The following is a 19,332-nucleotide window of genomic DNA, read 5'->3' as shown; positions in this document are numbered from 1 at the left end:
CCCGGACTTGAACGTGATCGAACATCTCTGAAGAGACCTGAAAATAGCCGTGCAGCAACGCTCCCCATCCAACCTGACAGGGCTTGAGAGGATCTGTAGAGAAGAATGGGAGAAACTCCCCCAAATACAGGTGTGCCAAGCTTGTAGCTTCACACCCAAGAAGACTCGAGGCTGTAATAACTGCCAAAGGGGCTTCAACAGAGTACTCTGTACTCTGTAAATGTACTCTGTGTAAATGGGTTATGTCTTATTTAATGGGTTAATGGGTTGTCTTTTTTTTTACTTTTGCAAACATTTCTAAAGAACTGCTTTTTTTCTTTGTCATTATGGGGTATTGTGTGTAGATTGAGGGGAAAAACTATAATATATTTTTGAATTAGGCTGTAAGGTAACAAAATGTGGAAAAAGTCAAAGGGTTTGAATACTTTCCAAGTGCACTGTACGTAAACAAAATGTCCTCTCTGAAAACAGATAAGGGTTTGTTGCAGAGCTGGGCACAGCCAATGATGTCTATACATATCTATTGGGCTTAACTATACCACAAAATGGTGACCAGGACTCTATGCAGTCTTGGATTGGGTTCGTAGATGGCTATGCTAAAGCTAACCCTTTATCCATCTATGCACACTTCTGAAGCCAGGAATACAGCAGAGTTCAGCACAGCTTAATGAGCTGGGAGTTTGGTACTTAGTTCATGTAGTGCTGTATTATATATCACAGGACTTGTCCCTGGTTAACTTTATTATACCTGCCAGAGATCCGGAAATGGGTCGTGGAGTGGTTCAACTCAGCCTCTCATGCTCCTAATTAGATGGATTCAGAGGGTTAGTACTGTGGCAACAGAAGTGAATACTTTGGGCTTGTGTTGTTTCTTCAGCATTATAAAGAGGACCATCCATGCTGCAGTGGGACAGCACTTATTTTACCTCGAGCTCTATCGACAATGAGATCTATGAGAACCAAGTGTGAGCAGTGAACACACACACACACTTACACTTACTCACAATATATTGCACTTCACACACATACAAATGCACATTGGGCTCCCGAGTGGGTCAGCGGTTTAAGGCACTGCATCTCAGTGCATGAGACGTCACAAAAGTCCCTGGTACGAATCCAGGCTGTATCACATCCGGCCATGATTGGGAGTCCCATAGTGGCGGTGCACAATTGGCTCATCCGGGTTTGGCCAGGGTAGGCAGTTATTGTAAATAAGAATTTGTTCTTAACTGACTTGCCTAGTTAAATAAATACAATTTCAACATACATGATGCAACTATTTCGACATGACATGTATCAAAGCATGCACACTTAGCCATTCACTCTAACATGCATTCCTCTGTCACCCTGTTCACCCATACTGTACATTCTGGACAGAACTGGGTGGTAGGCACCTCCAGAAAGGTTGTTACCACAGCTGACAGCCAGCAATGCTGATTGTTGCTCCATGGGGCTTATTATGGCTAATGACTTTGGTTCCCACAGGGCGGGCCCCAGTGAGAGGCCAGGGCCATGCGAGGGCCATGATGAAGAGGGCCTGTGTGAGAGTGAGGGGCCCCACAAGCAGTCCCCTGTCAGCCCCAGAGACAGAGCGCAGCCCTGAGGCCCAACAGGTCAGTCATACTGTGGAGTCAGTCACTCAAACACACACACCGCAGACAAACAACTCCACATGCTCTGGCTGTCAGCAGAATATTGAATGTTTACCATACTGAGCCCTGTCGCTATCAATTCATTACAAGGTTGATGCTTGTTGCTATCAGCATGGCCTTTTGTGTAGCCCATAACAAATATGTAATTCTCCTGGGAGGACTGGGGTGCTGGGAGATGAGCTTTGTCAGATACATACACTGTTCTCGCCAAGCACAGCCAGTCCTGCCTGACAATCACCATCACACACACTATATAACTGCAAATTCGATTCACTTTAGATATCCTACACAGAATCAGATTTCGCCTGTATAGCATAAGATGATGTCCTGGATTTGGGGGGAGACATCTGAAGAAATCTTTGTAGATGACTTGTCTTTCTGAAATGGCAGTCATTGGTCCATCAGTGTTCCTGGGCACCATTTTAGCTCTCCTGGCTACTGGCCTTGGATAGAGGCTGGATAGAGGCCTTGGATAGAGGCCTAGATAAAATGGCAGCTCGTTTACGCTGATGTCTACCCAACTTCTCCCCCTCTTCTCCTCCACCACAGAGATGGCTGCTGGCTGAGCTCCACAGCCCCTCAGCCCAGAGGTGGGACTCTCTCCATGAATTGGGTCACCCTCTTTAAATAGTCTGCCTGCCCCCCAAAGAATAACCACAACACCTGTTCAGACCACACACTCCTCCCCTCTCTATACATGTATACATACAGGGCCATCTTCACCCACTTAATAGAAAGGAAAGGAGGCCACATTCCAGGAATTCAAGCTATAGCATCTCATCAATATAACCTCACAGTTTGCTGTTAATGGTGCCTCTGTTTGACAGAGAGCCTACATGTTGCGCTGTGTGTGTGTGTGTGAGAAATGAAGTCTAATTCTCGAGACATTGTTTTTGTTTTCTCCCAGGATTGTGACTCCCATAACGGTGCCCTGGAGGAGAGTTCTGGAATGAACCTGGACCACGCCGAGGCTCTCGTAGACACAGAGAACAATATCAACACGGCCAGGTTGGCTTTGAAACATTTAATTGTATTGCTAAAATCCACAATTACCTCAACGGCTTAACACACCAAGGCTTTGCTGTCTACTTTACTTCCTGCCTTCCCAGAGAAGGCTGATGGCTGGCATTCAATCAAACAAGTTGTATGCTAATCTGGATTTTGGGGCTTTGTATGAGTGTTTTGTTTAGTTATTACGTAGAACACAAACAGCCCTAAGATGGTTTTGAAAAGACTGATGTGATGTGAGCCATCCGCTGTGAATAGACTGGAGGAAGACGTTCTACTGTAAATAGACACAGACATGAGACTGTCATGTTGTCTGTCTTGTGCTGCGGAGTTGACTCGTCACGATGTCTATTCTAAGCAGTTGGATACAATGTGATCCTACCTCCGCTCAACATAAAGCAAGCATACAGACACACACACGCCTGTCCATGACGGTAGTCCTCGGTTATTGTCAGCTGATCAACGGTCACTCTAATACATTGTGCATAAGGCATTGAGTTCAATAGTCAATGGCATTAATAGCCACAGTAACAAATTAAAACATTTGCCACCAATCAGGTCAACCATCATACGTGCCTTTCTGTAGTTCAAATGGACCATTATTCATTATCCATTATTCATGTGTCTCGCTCTCGTTGTAGGCAAGAAAACCAAGCCTGTGAGAAGATGGACCAGGCTGATCTCATCGCCTGTGTAAGTGTCTATGTCAATGCCTTCTTCACGACTAGGGTCTACTGTACGCTGTTTAACCCTGTCTCTCCATCCAGGTCTCTGTGTGTGAGTGTGACCAGAATGCCAACACAGACGCCAGCTGCCCCAGCTCCCACCACCTCCACCGCATCTTCCCCTACAGCCAGTGGGAAGGTAACTTTCTCACCATGGTTGTTGTGTGTTTAATACACAATGTTCCCTAAGGGACCGTTAGGATAGTGATGGAGTGAAGTGGGGGAGGCAGGTAGCCTAGTGGTTACCGAAAGGTAACCGAAAGGTTGCTAGATCGAATTCCCGAGCTGACATGGTAAAAATCTGTCGTTCTGCCCCTGAACAAGGCAGTTAACCCACTGTTCCTAGGCTGTCATTGAAAATAAGAATTTGTTCTTGACTGACTTGCCTAGTTAAATAAAGGTAAAATAAAAAGTCAGTGGAGACCAACCAAAATGCATATCCAAGTAAACATGGATGCAAATGATGAATTATGTATTGTGCTAGCAAGGTATGAAAGCACCTTAGAATGCTTGCTCAAGCTGGTTGCCTAAAACGTCAGCTCACGCGGTGTTCTCTGCCATCTCTCTCTCCCTCCTCCCTTAGCACCATCCCCAAACCATCTCCCCCTCATAGACTTCACATGTATGCACCTGCAGGGGAGAGGTCATGGTAAGTAGGAGCTCTCCATCCATCCATACTTCCTCCCTCATCATCCTTCCTTCTCTTTACTAATCCAGACCTTGTTGGACTGGGTCCCTGTCAGTGAGCCTAAATCCAGAGTTCTTTGTCCTTCACCTCTCTCGTTCTCTTGTCTCTTCTGGGCGACTAGCTTAGGGCTCACTCAGCAAGTTCATTCTCACACCTCTCCAAATGGTTACTCCTCAGTATCTAAAAGTCATAGAGAAGAGTCAACGGCAGACCCCTTTACTTTTTCCACATTTTGTTATGACTCTAAAATGTATTATAGTTTTTTTTACCTCAATCTACACACAATACCCCATAATGACACAGCAAAAACAGGTTGCTAAAAACTGAAATACCACAAGTATTCAGACCCTTCACTCAGTACTTTGTTGTCGCACCTTTGGCAGTGATTACAGCCTCGAGTCTTCTTGGGAATGAAGCTACAAGCTTGGCACGCCTGTATTTGGGGAGTTTCTCCCATTCTTCTCTGCAGATCTTCTCGAGCTTGATCAGGTTGGATGAGGAGCGTTGCTGCACAGCTATTTTCAGGTCTCCAGAGATGTTCGAACGGGTTCAAGTCCGGGCTCTGGCTGGGCCACTCAAGGACATACATAGACTTGTCCCAAAGCCACTCCTGCATTGTCTTGGCCATGTGCTTAGGGTTGTTGTCCTCTTGGAAGGTGAACCTTTGCCCCAGTCTGAGGTCCTGAGCGCTCGGGAGCATGTTTTCATCAAGGATCTCTCTCTGTACTAGTCTCCCAGTCTCTGCCTCTGAAAATCATCCCCACAGCATGATGCTGCCACCACCATGCTTCACCATAGGGATTGTGCCAGGTTTCCTCCAGATGTGACATTTAGGCTAAAGAATTCAATCTTGGTTTCATCAGACCCGAGAATCTTGTTTTTCATGGTCAGTCCTTTAGGTGCCTTTTGGCAAACTCAAAGCGGGCTGTCATGTGCCTTTTACTGAGGAGTGGCTTCCATCAGGAGTGGCTGATTTGGTGGAGTGCTGCAGAGTTGGTTGTCCTTCTGGAAGGTTCTCCCATCTCTACAGAGGAACTCTGGAGCTCTGTCGGGTTCTTGGTCACCTCCCTACCCCGATTGCTCAGTTTGGCCAGGCGGCCAGCTCTAGGAAGAATCTTGGTGATTCCAAGCTTCTTCCTTTAAGAATGATGGAGGCCACAGCATGATTGTTACACAAGTGCACTTTGTGCTGGGACCATAAAAGGCCACACTAAAATATGCAGTTTTGTCACACAACACAATGCCACAGATATTAAAATTTGAGGGAGCGTGCGATTGGCATGCTGATTGCAGGAATGTCCACGAGAGCTGTTTACAGAGAATGGTATTTTCATTTCTCAACCGTAAACTGCATCCAACCTTGTTTTCAAGAATTTGGCAGGACGTCCAACCAGCCTCACGACTGCAGACCACGTGTATGGCGTTGTGTGGGGAGCGGCTTGCTGTTGTGAACAGTGCCACATGGTGGCGGTAGGGTTATGGTATGGGCAGGCATAAGCTACGGACAATGGACACAACACAATTGCATTTTATAAATGGCAACTTGAATGCACAAAGATACCATCACGTGAACCTGAGGCCCATTGTCGTGCATTTCATTCACTGCCATCACCTTTTGTTTTAGCATGATAATGCACAGCCCCATATCGCAAGGATCTGTACACAATTCCTGGAAGCTGAACATTTCCCAGTTTTCCATGGCCTACATACTCACCAGACATGTCACCCATTGAGCAAGTTTGGGATGCTCCGGATCGCTGTGTACAACAGCTTGTTCCAGTTCCTGACAAGATCCAGAAACTTCGCACAGCCATCGAAGAGAAGTGGGACAACATTTCACAGGCTACAATCAACAGCCTGATCAACTTTATGTGAAGGAGATGCGCTGCATGAGGCAAATGGTGGTCACACCAGATACTGACTGGTTTTCTGATCCACGCCCCTTCCTTTTTTTAAGGTATCTGTGACCAACAGATATCTAATCTGTATTCTCATGTGAAATCCATTGATTAGGGCCTAATGAATTTATTTCAGTTGACTGATTTCCTTATGAACTGTAACTCAGTAAAAGCTTAGCAATTGTTGCATGATGCGTTGATATTTTTGTACAGTATTTATTTCAGGCCACAAAGTGTGAAACTGAGCAGACAATACCACGATGGAAAAATCTAATGAGAGGTCTAAAAAAGCTGAGGAAAGAACCATGTCTAGTGTAGTTGGCCTAGGCCTATTTTCATATTATTCTAGCGTTGTGCAACCTAGATTCAACACATAGTAGCCTCGGCTAATCATTTATAATGATCCAGTTCTGAGGACAGCAGAGTTACTCTGCAGCCCATGATGATTCTCGTTGACTGTCACTCGATTCATCTGCACGCTTCGGCACAGACATGCCCACACATCCTAGACAACTACACATGTCTTAAGTGCCACAGCTCCACCAGAGAGGAATAGGCTCCAAAATATACTTTGTCAATAGTTCAGGTGACTCTTAGCCCCTCAGCAGCTAAAAAACAAAGGACATATTAGAGGCAGAAAAGAGTTTGAGCACTCAACAAAAATGGCAGTGATTGAATTTAGTTCACTTTACAGGAGGAGACATTGGTGTCCTGTCTCAGTAGGTCCTTGAACTGCAGTGCTGTAGATGACCCTTGTTACACACTGAGACTCATCTGTGCGTTTCTTTTTGTCCCACCCAGACCCCGTGCCAGCCTTCAAGTCATGGCAGGATGAGAGTGACTCTGGTGAGGCCCAGCTGTCCCCCCTGGCCGGGCGCATGGTGCCCCTGCCCCACGAGGACTCCTCCCATCCCCTCATGGCCCGTCGCTTCCTGGACTTTGGCCACAGCCAACGCTTCCTGCAGCACCCCGACGCCACCTCGCCCACTAAAGCCCACCAGGCCCTGGGGAGGTGAGAACACACTGGCTCACTCATCAGGGATGGTTATTTCTATAGACATGATGGGCGACTTTGATGTTTTCCTGTTTAGTTATTCGATCTTATAAACTGTGTTTGTAAGCCAGGCTTCAGGTGCATGGTCACCGCCTCTCACACTCTCACTCACTTGTCTCATCTAGGCCTCACCGTGCCTCCTTCACTTCCAAAGAGAGTGCTGTGAGGAACGACTCGGCCCCCCACCAGCTCACCAAAAAGCTGCAGAACCTCAAGAAGAAGATCAAACAATTTGAGGAACAGTTTGAGAAAGAGAGGAACTACAAGGTTAGATACAGTGCATTCGGAAAGTATTCAGACCCCTTGACTTTTTCCACATTTTGTTACGTTACAGCCTTATTATAAAATTGATTCAATTGTTTTTATCCCTCATCAATCTACACACAATACTCCACAATGACAAAGAAAAAACATGTTTTTAGAAATTTTTGCAAATGTATTAAAAATAAAAAACGGAAATATCACAGTTACATAAGTATTCAGACCCTTTACTCAGTACTTTGTTGAAGCACCTTTAGCAGCGATTACAGCCTCAAGTTTTCTTGGGTATGACGCTACAAGCTTGGCACACCATAATTTGGGGAGTTTCTCCCATTCTCTTCTGCAAAATCCTCTCAAGCTCTGTCAGGTTGGATGGGGAGTGTCACTGCACAGCTATTTTCAGGTCTCTCCAGAGATGTTCGATTGAATTCACGTCCGGACTCTGGCTGGGCCACTCAAGGACATGCGTAGACTTGTCACGAAGCCACTCCTGCATTGTCTTGGCTCTGTGCTTACAGTAATTGTCCTTGTGGAAGGTGAACCTTCACCCCAGCCTGAGGTCCTGAGCACACTGAAGCAGGTTTTCATCAAGGATCTTTCTGTACTTTGCTCTGTTCATCTTTCCCTCGATCCTGACTAGTCGCCCAGTACCTGCTGCTGAAAAGCATCCTCACAGCATGACGTTGCCAAAACCATGCTTTACCGTAAAGTGGGTGCCAGGTTTAAGTGCCTTTTGGCAAACTCCAAGCGGGCTGTCATGTGCCTTTTCCATCTGGCCACTCTACCATGAAGGCCTGCTTGGTGGAGTGCTGCAAAGATGGTTGTCCTTCTGGAAGGTTCTTCCACTCCAGAGATTAACTCTGGTGCTCTTTCAGAGTGACCATCAGATTCTTGGTCACCTCCCTGACCAAGGCCCTTCTCCCCAATTGCTCAGTTGGCAGTTTTAAACTGCTTCAATTTAAGAATAATAGAGGCAACTGTGTTCTTGGGGACCTTCAATGCTGCAGAAATGTTTTGTTACCCTTCCGCAGATCTGAGTCTTGACACAATCCTGTCTCAGAGCTCTACGGACAGTTCCTTCGACCTCATGGCTTGGTTTTTGCTCTGACATGCATTGTCATCTGTGGGACCTTAAATAGACAGGTGTGCCTTTTCCACAGAATAATAGTGAAGACGTCAAAACTATGAAATAACACCTATGGAATCATTTAGTAACCAAAAAAGTGTTAAACAAATTCAAATATTTTCTATATTTGATTCCTTAAAGTAGCCACCATTTGCCTTGATGACAACTTTTCACGCTCTTGGCATTCTGTCAACCAGCTTCATAAGTTAGTCACTTGGAATGCATTTCAATTAACAGGTGTGCCTTGTTAAAGGTTAATTTGTGGAATTTCTTTCCTTAATGCGTTTGAGCCAATCAGTTGTGTTGTGACATGGTAGGGGCGGTATACAGAAGATAGCACTATTTGGTAAAAGAACAGCTCAAATAAACAAAGAGAAACGACAGTCCATCAATACTTTAAGACATGGTCAGTCAATACGGAAAATTTCAAGAACTTTGAAAGTTTCTTCAAGTGCAGTTGCAAAAACCATCAAGCGCTATGATGAAATTGTCTCATGAAGACCGGAGTTACCTCTGCTGCAGAGTATAAATTCATTAGCGTTAACTGCACCTCAGATTGCAGCCCAAATAAATGCTAACTACTACAGAACGCCAATAATAAGAAGAGACTTGTTTGGGCTAAGAAACACGAGCAGTGGAAATTTTGGTTCCAACCGCCGTGTCTTTGAGACAGAGTAAATGAACGGATGATCTCTGCATGTGTGATCCCACCATGAAGAATGGAGGAGGTGGTGTGATGGTGCTTTGCTGGGGACACTGATTTATTTAGAATTCAAGGCACACTTAACCAGCATGGCTACCACAGCACTCTGCAGCGATACACCATCCCATCTGGTTTGTTCTTAGTGGTACTGTCATTTTGTTTTTCAACAGGACAATGACCCAAAATACACCTCCAGGCTGTGTAAGGGCTATTTGACCAAGAAGGAGAGTGGTGGAGTGCTACATCAGATGACCTTGCGTCCGCAATCCACCGGCCTCAACCCAGTTGAGATGGCCCAGAGTTACCTCTGCTGCAGAGGATAAGTTCATTAGTTACCAGCCTCAGAAATTGCAGCCCAAATAAATGCTTCAGAGTTCAAGCAACAGACACATCTCAACATTAACTGTTCAGAGGAGACTATGTAAATCAGGCCTTCATGGTCAAATTGCTGAAAAGAAGCCACTACTTTTTATTTAACATTTATTTAACTTGGTAAGTCAGTTAAGAACAAATTTTTATTTACAATGAAGGCCTACACAGATTTCCACAGTCTACTACTGAAGGACACTGATATTAAGAAGAGCCTTGCTTTTGCCAAGAAACACGAGCAATGGACATTAGACCGGGGGATTTTTGATTCCAACCGCATTGTATTTTTGAGATGCAGAGTAGGTGAACGGATGATCTACGCATGTGGTGTTCCCACTGTGAAGCATGGAGGTGGTGTGTGGGTGCTTTGCTGGTGACTCTGATTTATTTCAAATTCAAGGCACTCTTAGCCAGCGTGGCTACTACAGCATTCTGCAGCGATATCCCATCTGGTTTGCCAACACACCTCCAGGCTGTGTAAGGGCTATTTGACCAAGAAGGAGAGTGATGGCGTGCTGCATCAGATGACCTGGCCTACACAATGACCTGACCTCAACACAATTTGAGATGGTTTGGGATGAGTTGGACCGCAGAGTGAATGAAAAGCAGCCTATTGCTCAGCATATCTGAGAACTCCATCAAGGCTGTTGAAATAGCATTCCAGGTGAAGCTGGTTGAGAGAATGCCAAGAATGTGCAAATCTGTCATCAAGGGAAAGGGTGGCTACATTGAATAATCACTTTTTGGTTACTACATGATTCCATGTGTTATTTCAGTGTTCATGTAGAAAATAGTAAAAATAAAGAAACCCTTAAATGAGTAGGTGTGTCCACATTTTTGACAGGTACTGTATGTAAATAAAGTGTTTGTTTTAAATGTTTTATGTGCAACATTATGAAAACCTGTTTTCACTTTGTCGTTATTGGGTGTAGATTAAGGGGAAACAATTTTATGCATTTTAGAAAAAGGCTCACTTAACAAAATGTGGAAAGTCAACTGGGCTGAATTCTTTCCGGATGCACTGTAGATACTGTGATATGAGGAACAGTTTGAGAGAGTGGAAATACAAGTGTGTATGTGTGTGTATTGCAATATGAGGAACAAGTTCATGCTTCGAATAAATGCACAGTATGCAATCAGCTGGCAGGATGCCATTCATCGGTATTCACTGTTCTCCCCACAGCCGTCCCATGGTGATAGTGCCGCTAACCCAAAGGTCCTCAAGTGGATGACCGACCTCACCAAAATCCGCAAACAGTTAAAAGGTAAGAGCAGTCTGTCTGCATGGTTGTGTTGGGGGGAGTGGTAGGGTGCTTGGTTCCATGGCAGGGGTGGGGTTGGTTGGGTTGGACTCAGCTTGGCAGGTAAACTTTTGCGTGCCATCCTGTTCCTCCCCTGGGCAACCTGGTCCTGCCCTGACCCGCCTGCCTGACTGCCCAGTCCAGTGGTGGCGGAGCTGGGTCAGTCTCATCAATGCATGGGTATTACAGTACACACCAACTGTGGCTCTAACATAATGGCCTTCCCTCACTGTGTTGGTCCATTGTGAAAGTCCCCCCTCATCCATCTATATCAATTCCATTTGAACACCACCACCCCCCCATCGGGAGATGCAAAGCCGAATAAGTGTCTCTCTCTTCTTTAAAATTCTAAAACCGGACGTCCCCCAACTGCAGGAAGACAGCATCTCTTTCTCAAAGGGTCCCTGAGGCACCAGGCGGTGCTTCAGTCATACAGACGCCACCAAACCTCCTCCACCTCCGCCCCGAACACACCCCATTTTACACTTGCACGTCCCCTCACTGCCTCTAAACAGACACCCTACCTGTGTAAGTACATTAACAGCAGTAAGTAGAAACCAATACTTCCAACTGAAGGTAGACTCTGTTCTTTCTCTCTTCTCATAGCTCTCTCTCTCGCTCACTCTCAATTAAATTCAAAGGGCTTTATTGGCATGGGAAACATATGTTTAAATTGCAAAGCAAGTGAAATAAACAAAAGTGACAATCCACTGGTAACACAGAAGCACATCCCCCAGTCTGGGGTTTGGCAGTATGTCATGTAGTGGAGTAATTTGGGTGTAAATTCTGCGGCGAACAGGGTGGGAGTCTCTAGCCAGAGTGTGGAAGCTGGATTCCAACAGTTATTATTTTGAATGGATATGGTCCTTGAGAACATGCCTTTTGAAACATTGTAAAATGAATTTAGTGCAGACTGACTGGTTTATTTGATTTGTTGCTCATTCATCCGTATGCTCCTGTGGCTTTAGACAGACCTTTAGCAGAGGCTAGTCTGGTGTGTTTGTGTCTGTGGACATATGGTTGATTGTCAGGGCTATCCCCTTTCTCTGTCTCTGGTTGACAGACAGGAGGACTCATGGTAGCTGCAATAACAGCCCATCAAGCTCCTGTATGTCCACTGTTACTAATGTTAATTAACCCCTCTGTTCCTCAGTCACCCTCACGTTTCTTCTCTTTACCTCTCTCTCCCACTCAGATGCCAAACACAAGGAGGCTGACCTGACCCCTCAGACGCGGCCACGCAGCAACACTTTGCCCAAGAGCTTTGGTTCCACCCTGGACCAGGCAGGCCACGATGTTGGTGGAGAGGCCAAGGGCCACCAACCCACCAGAGAGGAGACCCTGAACCTCATCCAGCGCCGCGTCAAAGGCAAGAGAGAGGACGACGGCTGGCCAGAGGACACCAAGGTGAGACGGGGGAAAAATACACTATCTACAACCAGATAGTGAACAGAGTTCTGTCCTAAAACGTAATGGTCCCTGTGATGGCTGGAAAGCCATAGCAGACAATTTATGGAATGAATGTAAAAAATGGTTCTTTCCCTGTAGAAAATGACCAAGGAGCAGCTGTCGTGTGAGAAGACGGTCCTACAGAAGAACCTCCTGCACTACGAGGGACTCCACGGTCGACCTGTGACCAGAGAGGAGAGGCTGGTGGTCAAACCGCTGTACGACCGCTACCGTCTGGTCAAGCAGATGCTCACCCGCGCCAGCATCACCCCCATCATCGCTTCCCCCTCCAGCAAGCGACGCAACCACACCCTGCAGCCCATCATCGAGGGAGAGACTGCCCACTTCTGTGACGAGATCAAGGAGGAGGAGGAGGGTGAAGTGGAGGAAGAGGAGGCCACATCCAAGGAGGAGGAAGAGAGCAGTGTGGAGCTCCAGAGCTTGGGGTCAGAGGTGATCATGGCTCTAGACCCAGTGTTCCAGCCCCAGACCAGCTCCCAGAGACACAGAGACAGCCTGCTCATGCCCAAGATGGAGGAAACCTCCGGGAAACTAGCCCTGGACCTGCGCCTGTCCAGTGCCAATGCCTCGTCAATGTGAGCACACACACACACACACATCTGCATGCCATTACACTCCATTCACAACAGCCTCCTCATTCCTCAATAATCTGGCACAGTCACCAGTGTAATGCCATGTAGTTTACTACACACAACTGCACATCCAATTCCGAAAACTCTGGCTCTAGCTCTGGCTGTCATGACGTGTATTTAAAGCACCTGGAACAGGGTTGATGGCTATTAGAGGAGCTGGTCTGAGGATTGTAAACTGGATAAGGCAGTAAATCTAGCTAGGGGCGTGAGGGAGCCCATAGCCCCGGGCGGCAGGGTAGCCTAGTGGTTAGGGCGTTGGGCTAGTAACCGAAAGGTTGCTGGATCGAATTGCTGAGCTGACAAGGTAAAAATCATTCGTTCTGTCCCTGAACAAGGCAGTTAACCCATACATAATTAGAATCAATTTAGTCTGCTCTACCAAATCATATCCTTAATTATAATATAATAAACACAGAAATATGAGCCGTGGGTCATTAATATGGTCAAATCTGGGAACTATCATTTCTAAAATAAAAATTGTATTATTTCAGTGAAATACTGAACTGTTCCGTATTTTATCTAATGGGTGGCATCCCTAAGTCATCCCTAAGTCTAAATATTGCGGTTACATTGCACAATTATGTAAAATTCTGGCAAATTAATTATGATCTTTGTTAGGAAGAAATGGTCTTCACACAGTTCGCAACGAGCCAGGCTGCCCAAACTGCTGCATATACCCTGACTCTGCTTGCACTGAACGCAAGAGAAGTGACACAATTTCCCTAGTTAAAAGAAATTCATGTTAGCAGGCATTATTGACTAAATATGCAGATTTTAAAAATATACTTGTGTATTTATGTTTAAAAATACACTTGTGTATTGATTTTAAGGTATTGATGTTTATGGTTAGGTACACTTTGGTGCAACAACAGTGCTTTCTTTGCAAATGCGCTTGTTAAATCATCACCCATTTGGCGAAGTAGGCTACGATTCGATGATAAATTAACAGGCACCGCATTATACTATTTTCTACAATACATCAAAACTATGAAATGACACACATAGAATCATGTCGTAACCAAAAAAGTGTTAAATCTAAAACATTTTAAAATGTATTTTTCAAAGTAGCCCCGCCTTCCCTTGACAGCTTTGCACACTTTTGGCATTCTCTCAACCAGCTTCATGAGGAATGCTTTTCCAACAGTCTTGAACGAGTTCCCACATATGCTGAGTACTTGTTGGCTGCTTTTCCTTCACTCTGCTGTCCAACTCATCCCAAACCATCTCAACTGGGTTGAGGTCTGTGGATTGTGGACGACAGGTCATCTGATGTAGCACTCCATCACTCTCCTTCTTGGTCAAATAGCCCTTACACAGCCTGGAGGTGTGTTTTGGGTCATTATCCTGTTGAAAAACAAATGATACTCCCACTAAGCGCAAGCACAAACCAGATGGTATGGTGTTTCACTGCAGAATGCTGTGGTAGCCATGCTAGTTAAGTGTGCCTTGAGTTTTAAATAAGTATCCCCAGCAAAGCACCATCACACCACCTCCTCCATGCTTCATGGTGGGATCACACATGCAGAGATCATCCCTTTCATCTACTCTGCGTCTCATAAAGACACGGCGGTTGGAACCAAAATTTCCACCGGTCTAATGTCCTTTGCTCGTGTTTCTTGGCCCAATCATATCTCTTCTTATTGGTGTTCTGTAGTAGTTAGCATTTATTTGGGCTGCAATCTGAGGTGCAGTTAACGCTAATGAATTTATCATCTGCAGCAGAGGTAACTCTGGGTCTTCCTTTCCTGTGGCGGTCCTCATGAGAGCCAGTTTCATCATAGCGCTTGATGGTTTTTGTGACTGCACTTGAAGAAACTTTAAAATTTCTTGACATTTCCCTGGTTGACTCACCTTCATGTCTTAAAGTAATGATGGACTGTCTTTTCGCTTTGTTTATTTGTGCTGTTCTTTTACCAAATAGCGCCATCTTCTGTATACCACCGCTACCTTGTCACAACACAACTGATTGGCTCAAGCGCATTAAGGAAAGAAATTCCACAAATTAACTTAACAAGGCACACCTGTTAATTGAAATGCATTCCAAGTGACTACCTCATGAAGCTGGTTGAGAGAATGCCAAGAGTGTGCAAAGCTGTCATCAAGGAAAAGGGTGGCTGGCTACTTTGAATAATCTCAAAATTGATTTGTTTAACACTTTTTTTGGTGTTTTTTTTGGTTACTACATGATTCATGTGTGTTATTTCATAGTTTTGATGTATTAACTATTATTCTACAATGTAGAAAATAAAAAATAAAAACCCTTGAATGAGTAGGTGCCCAAACTTTTTGACTGTTACTAAACACACACATACACACACACACACACTCTCACACACTGTGTTCTGCATTTCATTCTGTGATGAAACCCCTGGTTGAGATTGTCATGATGACCCCTCCTGTACAGGCCTGAGCTCCTGGAGCAGCTGTGGAAGGCCCGGGCTGAAAAGAAGAAGCTAAGGAACACCATCCGCCAGTTTGAGGATGAGTTCTACCAACAGAATGGCAGGTCGGTACACACACACCTACATACAGTGCATTCGGAAATTATTTAGACCCCTTGACATTTTCCACATTTTGTTAGCCTTTTATCCATTTTAAAATGTTTTTGTCCCTCATCAATCTACACACGATAACCCATAATGACAAAGCGAAAACAGGTTTTTATAAATGTTTGCAAATGTATTAAACATTAAAACAGAATTACCTTATTTACATAAGTATTCCGATCCTTTTCTATGAGACTCGAAATTGTGGTAAATTTATATTAATATAATTTATATAATATATGGTTCCACAGTTGATCGTGCATGTCATAGCAAAAACCAAGCCATGTGGTTGAAGGAATTGTAGAGCTCCTAGACAGGATTGTCAAAGCACAAAAAATGTCTGCAGCATTGAAGGTCCCCAAGAACACAGTGGTCTCCATCATTCTTAAATGGAAGAAGTTCGTAACCACCAAGACTCTTCCTAGAGCTGGCTGCCCGGCATAACTGAGCAATCAGGGAAGAAGTTCTTTGATCAGGGAGGTGACCATGAACTCGATGGTCAGGAAGGTGACCAAGAACTCAATGGTCACTCTGACAGAGCTCCAGTTTTCCAAATGGCACCTAAAGGACTCTGACCATGAGAAAAAAGATTCTCTGGTCTGATAAAACCAAGATCAGCTCTTTGGCCTGAATGCCAAGTGTCACGTCTGGTGAAATCCTGGCACCATTCCTACAGTGAAGCATGGTGGTGGCAGCTTCATGCTGTGGGGATATTTTTCAGCTGTAGAGACTGGGAGACTAGTCAGGAAAGATGAACAGAGCAAAGTACAGAGAGATCGATGAAAACCTGCTCCCGAGCGCTTAGGACCTCATACTGGGGGCGAAGGTTCATATTCCAACAGGACAACGACCCAAAGCACACAGCCAAGACAACACACGAGTGGATTTGGGACAAGTCTTTGAATGTCCTTGAGTGGCCCAGCCAGAGGCCGGACTTGAACCGGATCGAACATTTCTGGAGACCTGAAAAAAGCTGCGCAGCGATGCTCCCCATCCAACGTGACATACCTTGAGAGGATCTGCAGAGAAGAATGGGAGAAACTCACCAAACACAGGTGTGCCAAGCTTGTAGCTTCACACCTAAGAAGACTTGAGGCTGTAATCTCTGCGAAAGGTGCTTCAACAGAGTACTGAGTAAAGGATCTGAATACTTATGTAAATGTGATATTTCAGAATAAGGCTGTAGTGTGGAAAAAGTAAAGGGGTCTGAATACTTTACGAATGCACTGTACAGGGATGCTGAAGCTTTAGTACCTGCGTCAACCCCCCACCGTGACAGATGACGCGCGTGGGATGACTAGTTGAGTTGTCTCAGACAGTGCTCCTGTCTTATTTACTACAACAGTTTCTTTGTTTATGATTGTTCAGCCTTCCGACGCATTAGACAACCGGCACGTATCAAACTGGTGTCTCAGGCCTTCTCCCTTTCCCTCGACAGGAACGTCCAGAAGGAGGACAGGCTACCCATGATGGACGAGTACAAAGAGTATAAACGGATCAAAGCCAAACTGCGCCTGCTGGAGGTGCTCATCAGCAAGCAGGATTCCTCGAAGTCTATCTAGAGCGAGAAGATGGAGGGAGGCCACCCTGCTTCCCTCCATCCACCTGACTGAAGGTCCCCCATCTCACCACGGACTGACATGTCACCCCTACATGGCCCCTCCATTATCAACCATCCTCCTACCTGCACCCCTGAGAGACGGCACAGCATCCACCGTATCTCACTACTGTCTCCCCAAAACCACCCATCAGATTCTGCCATCCCCAGCTAATGTTTAGTGTAGGCTCCTTTCTAAGGACTCTGATGAAGAGACCTCTTCATCCCACCAGTCAAGACTCGACACACCCTTTTGATTTCTTTCTACCTGTTTCCTTCAGAGGAATTCCCTCTTCCTCTTTAGAGTTTAGTTTTTGTTTAAACGTTAAAAAAATCATTAACTTCATGTATGTTAGTTTCTCATACTGAGAAATCCTATTTAACAGGAGCGTGTAGTGTGTTGTAGTCGCCTGGCCACAGAATTAACTCTCCCTCCCTCAGAGCAAGGACACTGCTCATTCTATTTCCAATATTGATTCAGTTAACCAACTCCACTGTCATCATTCAACACTAGGATGTTTTTTGTGTCGTCTTGAGTGAGATCTTTTTGGAAAAAGTAATTAATGTATGTTTTCTTGTACATAAATATTTACACATGTTTGTATGTTACAGTATGTCATTTTTCTTTAATGAAGAGATTCTCTCAAGTTTGAAAACGAACTTACAGTTTTAAGTGTCTTATGCTATTCCAGTTGTTCTATTATTACACAATTGCCACTATGGAAACTGAGCGCGTTTTATCAGTTGGAACTGGTTGTGCTCATCCTTTCTGTTGTTTTTCTGTTTTAATATTGTCATCACTGGAAGGAGTTTGACACACCAGGTGGGCAGGACAGCCAGTTAGGTTCATCACTTAGCATTGTTACCTTAACCGTCTCCATTTTGGCAATAAGGCTGGACTGCTTGACTTTAGCATATAAATATGTCCCAATTTCTTTTACTTATATTCTTTCAATTGCAGAGTGGACCTTTGCGAGGTGTCTTATTGAGTTGTCTCTGCTCTAAAGCTGTTCCAACTGCATCAGTATTATGCTAAATACAGCATATGGCAGTGTGACGGCGGGATGACACTGGTTGGTGAAGTGTATGGGATATGTCCCATAGTGAGCCAGAGTTTTTGGCCAGGCAATGTAGAGCCAGGTCATTGTCAGGTCCTGGGGAGTTGTCTGACCACAGAGCTCTGAGAAGGCTTTACCACGGCCAAGCAGAACCAATAGCACCTCGACCCCTGTCATCAACAATTTGACCCTGTCCCTATTTATCCCAAAGTTCCTAAGGGCTTTGTTCGAAAGTTCACATGCAACTACAACAGAGTCAAAGTGATGCATGTTGGGAATGACACTGGGGTGTGTCTGGTCTTTTGGCGTCATGCCTCCTGCCTGCCACTCCGTAGATATTATCGACCCCAACCTTTTGGCCCCGGGGCAGCCTCACATCACTATCCTTCAGAAGCTATCTGGACTTGACAAGACCAAGCAGGAACTTTGTCTGTTCAAATGACTAGTTCTCGTCCTGGCGATAAAATACACAAACCATTTAAGATCTGTTGTAGACTAGATGCCTACGCACTCCTTAGGGCAGGGTGGGGAATTACCGCTGCATGCTAGTTGTCCAGGAAGGGTTTGGAATGAGAAGACCTCCCCAGTGGCACTGACTTTAAAGATCTGCATCTGTTTCAGCAGGTAGAATGTCAGACCAACACCCAGAATGACAGAATCTAGTCTTGCCTGAAGGACGTTTGCGCTGAATTAGGAGTTTGGCCTTCGTCTCTCACAGTCCTGTAACCTTTGTTTTGCGTTGGCAGGGTTTGGTATACTGTATGTACAGGTGAACAGTGTGGAGAGGTTCTAGCTGTTATTTACACAGCATTCTGAGAATGCAGCCCTTGTTTTGTTTATAGATTTGTTCCTTTGTTTTAGAAGCACAATTTATATGGAAGGATGAACGTCAGATTTGTATTATTTTGAACACGTTTGACCCGTTTACTCTCTGTGATGTTCAAACATGAGTTTTTATTTTATTTTTATGACCATTATTTAGTATAATCTTTTTTGTAACTTTTCACTAATACTTCTATACAGTGTAGAATCTCTATTGGATAGGAATCTTCAGTGTTTTGTATAAGCTAGACTGTAGTTGGCTTGCATGGCAAAGATTTGTATTGTTTCTATTTTTGTGCCATGAAGCTCAAGCAATAAATTAGCGTTGAGGCCTGTATCAATGGAATGTGGGGCCTTGTTAACCCTGTATGTGCATTTTCTGAGTATACGGCTGATTAATGTTTAATCTATTAATGGAACTA

General features: G+C 44.9%; 1 protein-coding gene across 1 annotated transcript in view; it reads left to right on the top strand.

The window, feature by feature from the left end:
• The window catches only part of LOC135544974 (protein FAM13B-like), a 65,388-nt gene extending 46,942 nt beyond the window's left edge, over positions 1-18,446 (top strand). The window contains exons 10-22 of the mRNA XM_064972658.1: positions 1,486-1,613; positions 2,560-2,660; positions 3,302-3,353; positions 3,428-3,524; positions 3,969-4,034; positions 6,773-6,983; positions 7,151-7,292; positions 10,668-10,749; positions 11,161-11,313; positions 11,981-12,192; positions 12,334-12,830; positions 15,292-15,393; positions 16,872-18,446. Of these exons, the coding sequence (XP_064828730.1) occupies positions 1,486-1,613; positions 2,560-2,660; positions 3,302-3,353; positions 3,428-3,524; positions 3,969-4,034; positions 6,773-6,983; positions 7,151-7,292; positions 10,668-10,749; positions 11,161-11,313; positions 11,981-12,192; positions 12,334-12,830; positions 15,292-15,393; positions 16,872-16,995 (1,967 nt within the window). The 3' untranslated portion in view covers positions 16,996-18,446. The remainder of the gene's footprint in view (positions 1-1,485; positions 1,614-2,559; positions 2,661-3,301; positions 3,354-3,427; positions 3,525-3,968; positions 4,035-6,772; positions 6,984-7,150; positions 7,293-10,667; positions 10,750-11,160; positions 11,314-11,980; positions 12,193-12,333; positions 12,831-15,291; positions 15,394-16,871) is intronic.
• The last annotated feature ends 886 nt before the right edge of the window (positions 18,447-19,332 follow it).

This window comes from Oncorhynchus masou, chromosome 9 (genome assembly GCF_036934945.1).
Source record: "Oncorhynchus masou masou isolate Uvic2021 chromosome 9, UVic_Omas_1.1, whole genome shotgun sequence".
NCBI classification, from domain to species: domain Eukaryota; kingdom Metazoa; phylum Chordata; class Actinopteri; order Salmoniformes; family Salmonidae; genus Oncorhynchus; species Oncorhynchus masou.
This window is presented reverse-complemented; position numbering and strand designations above follow the sequence as displayed.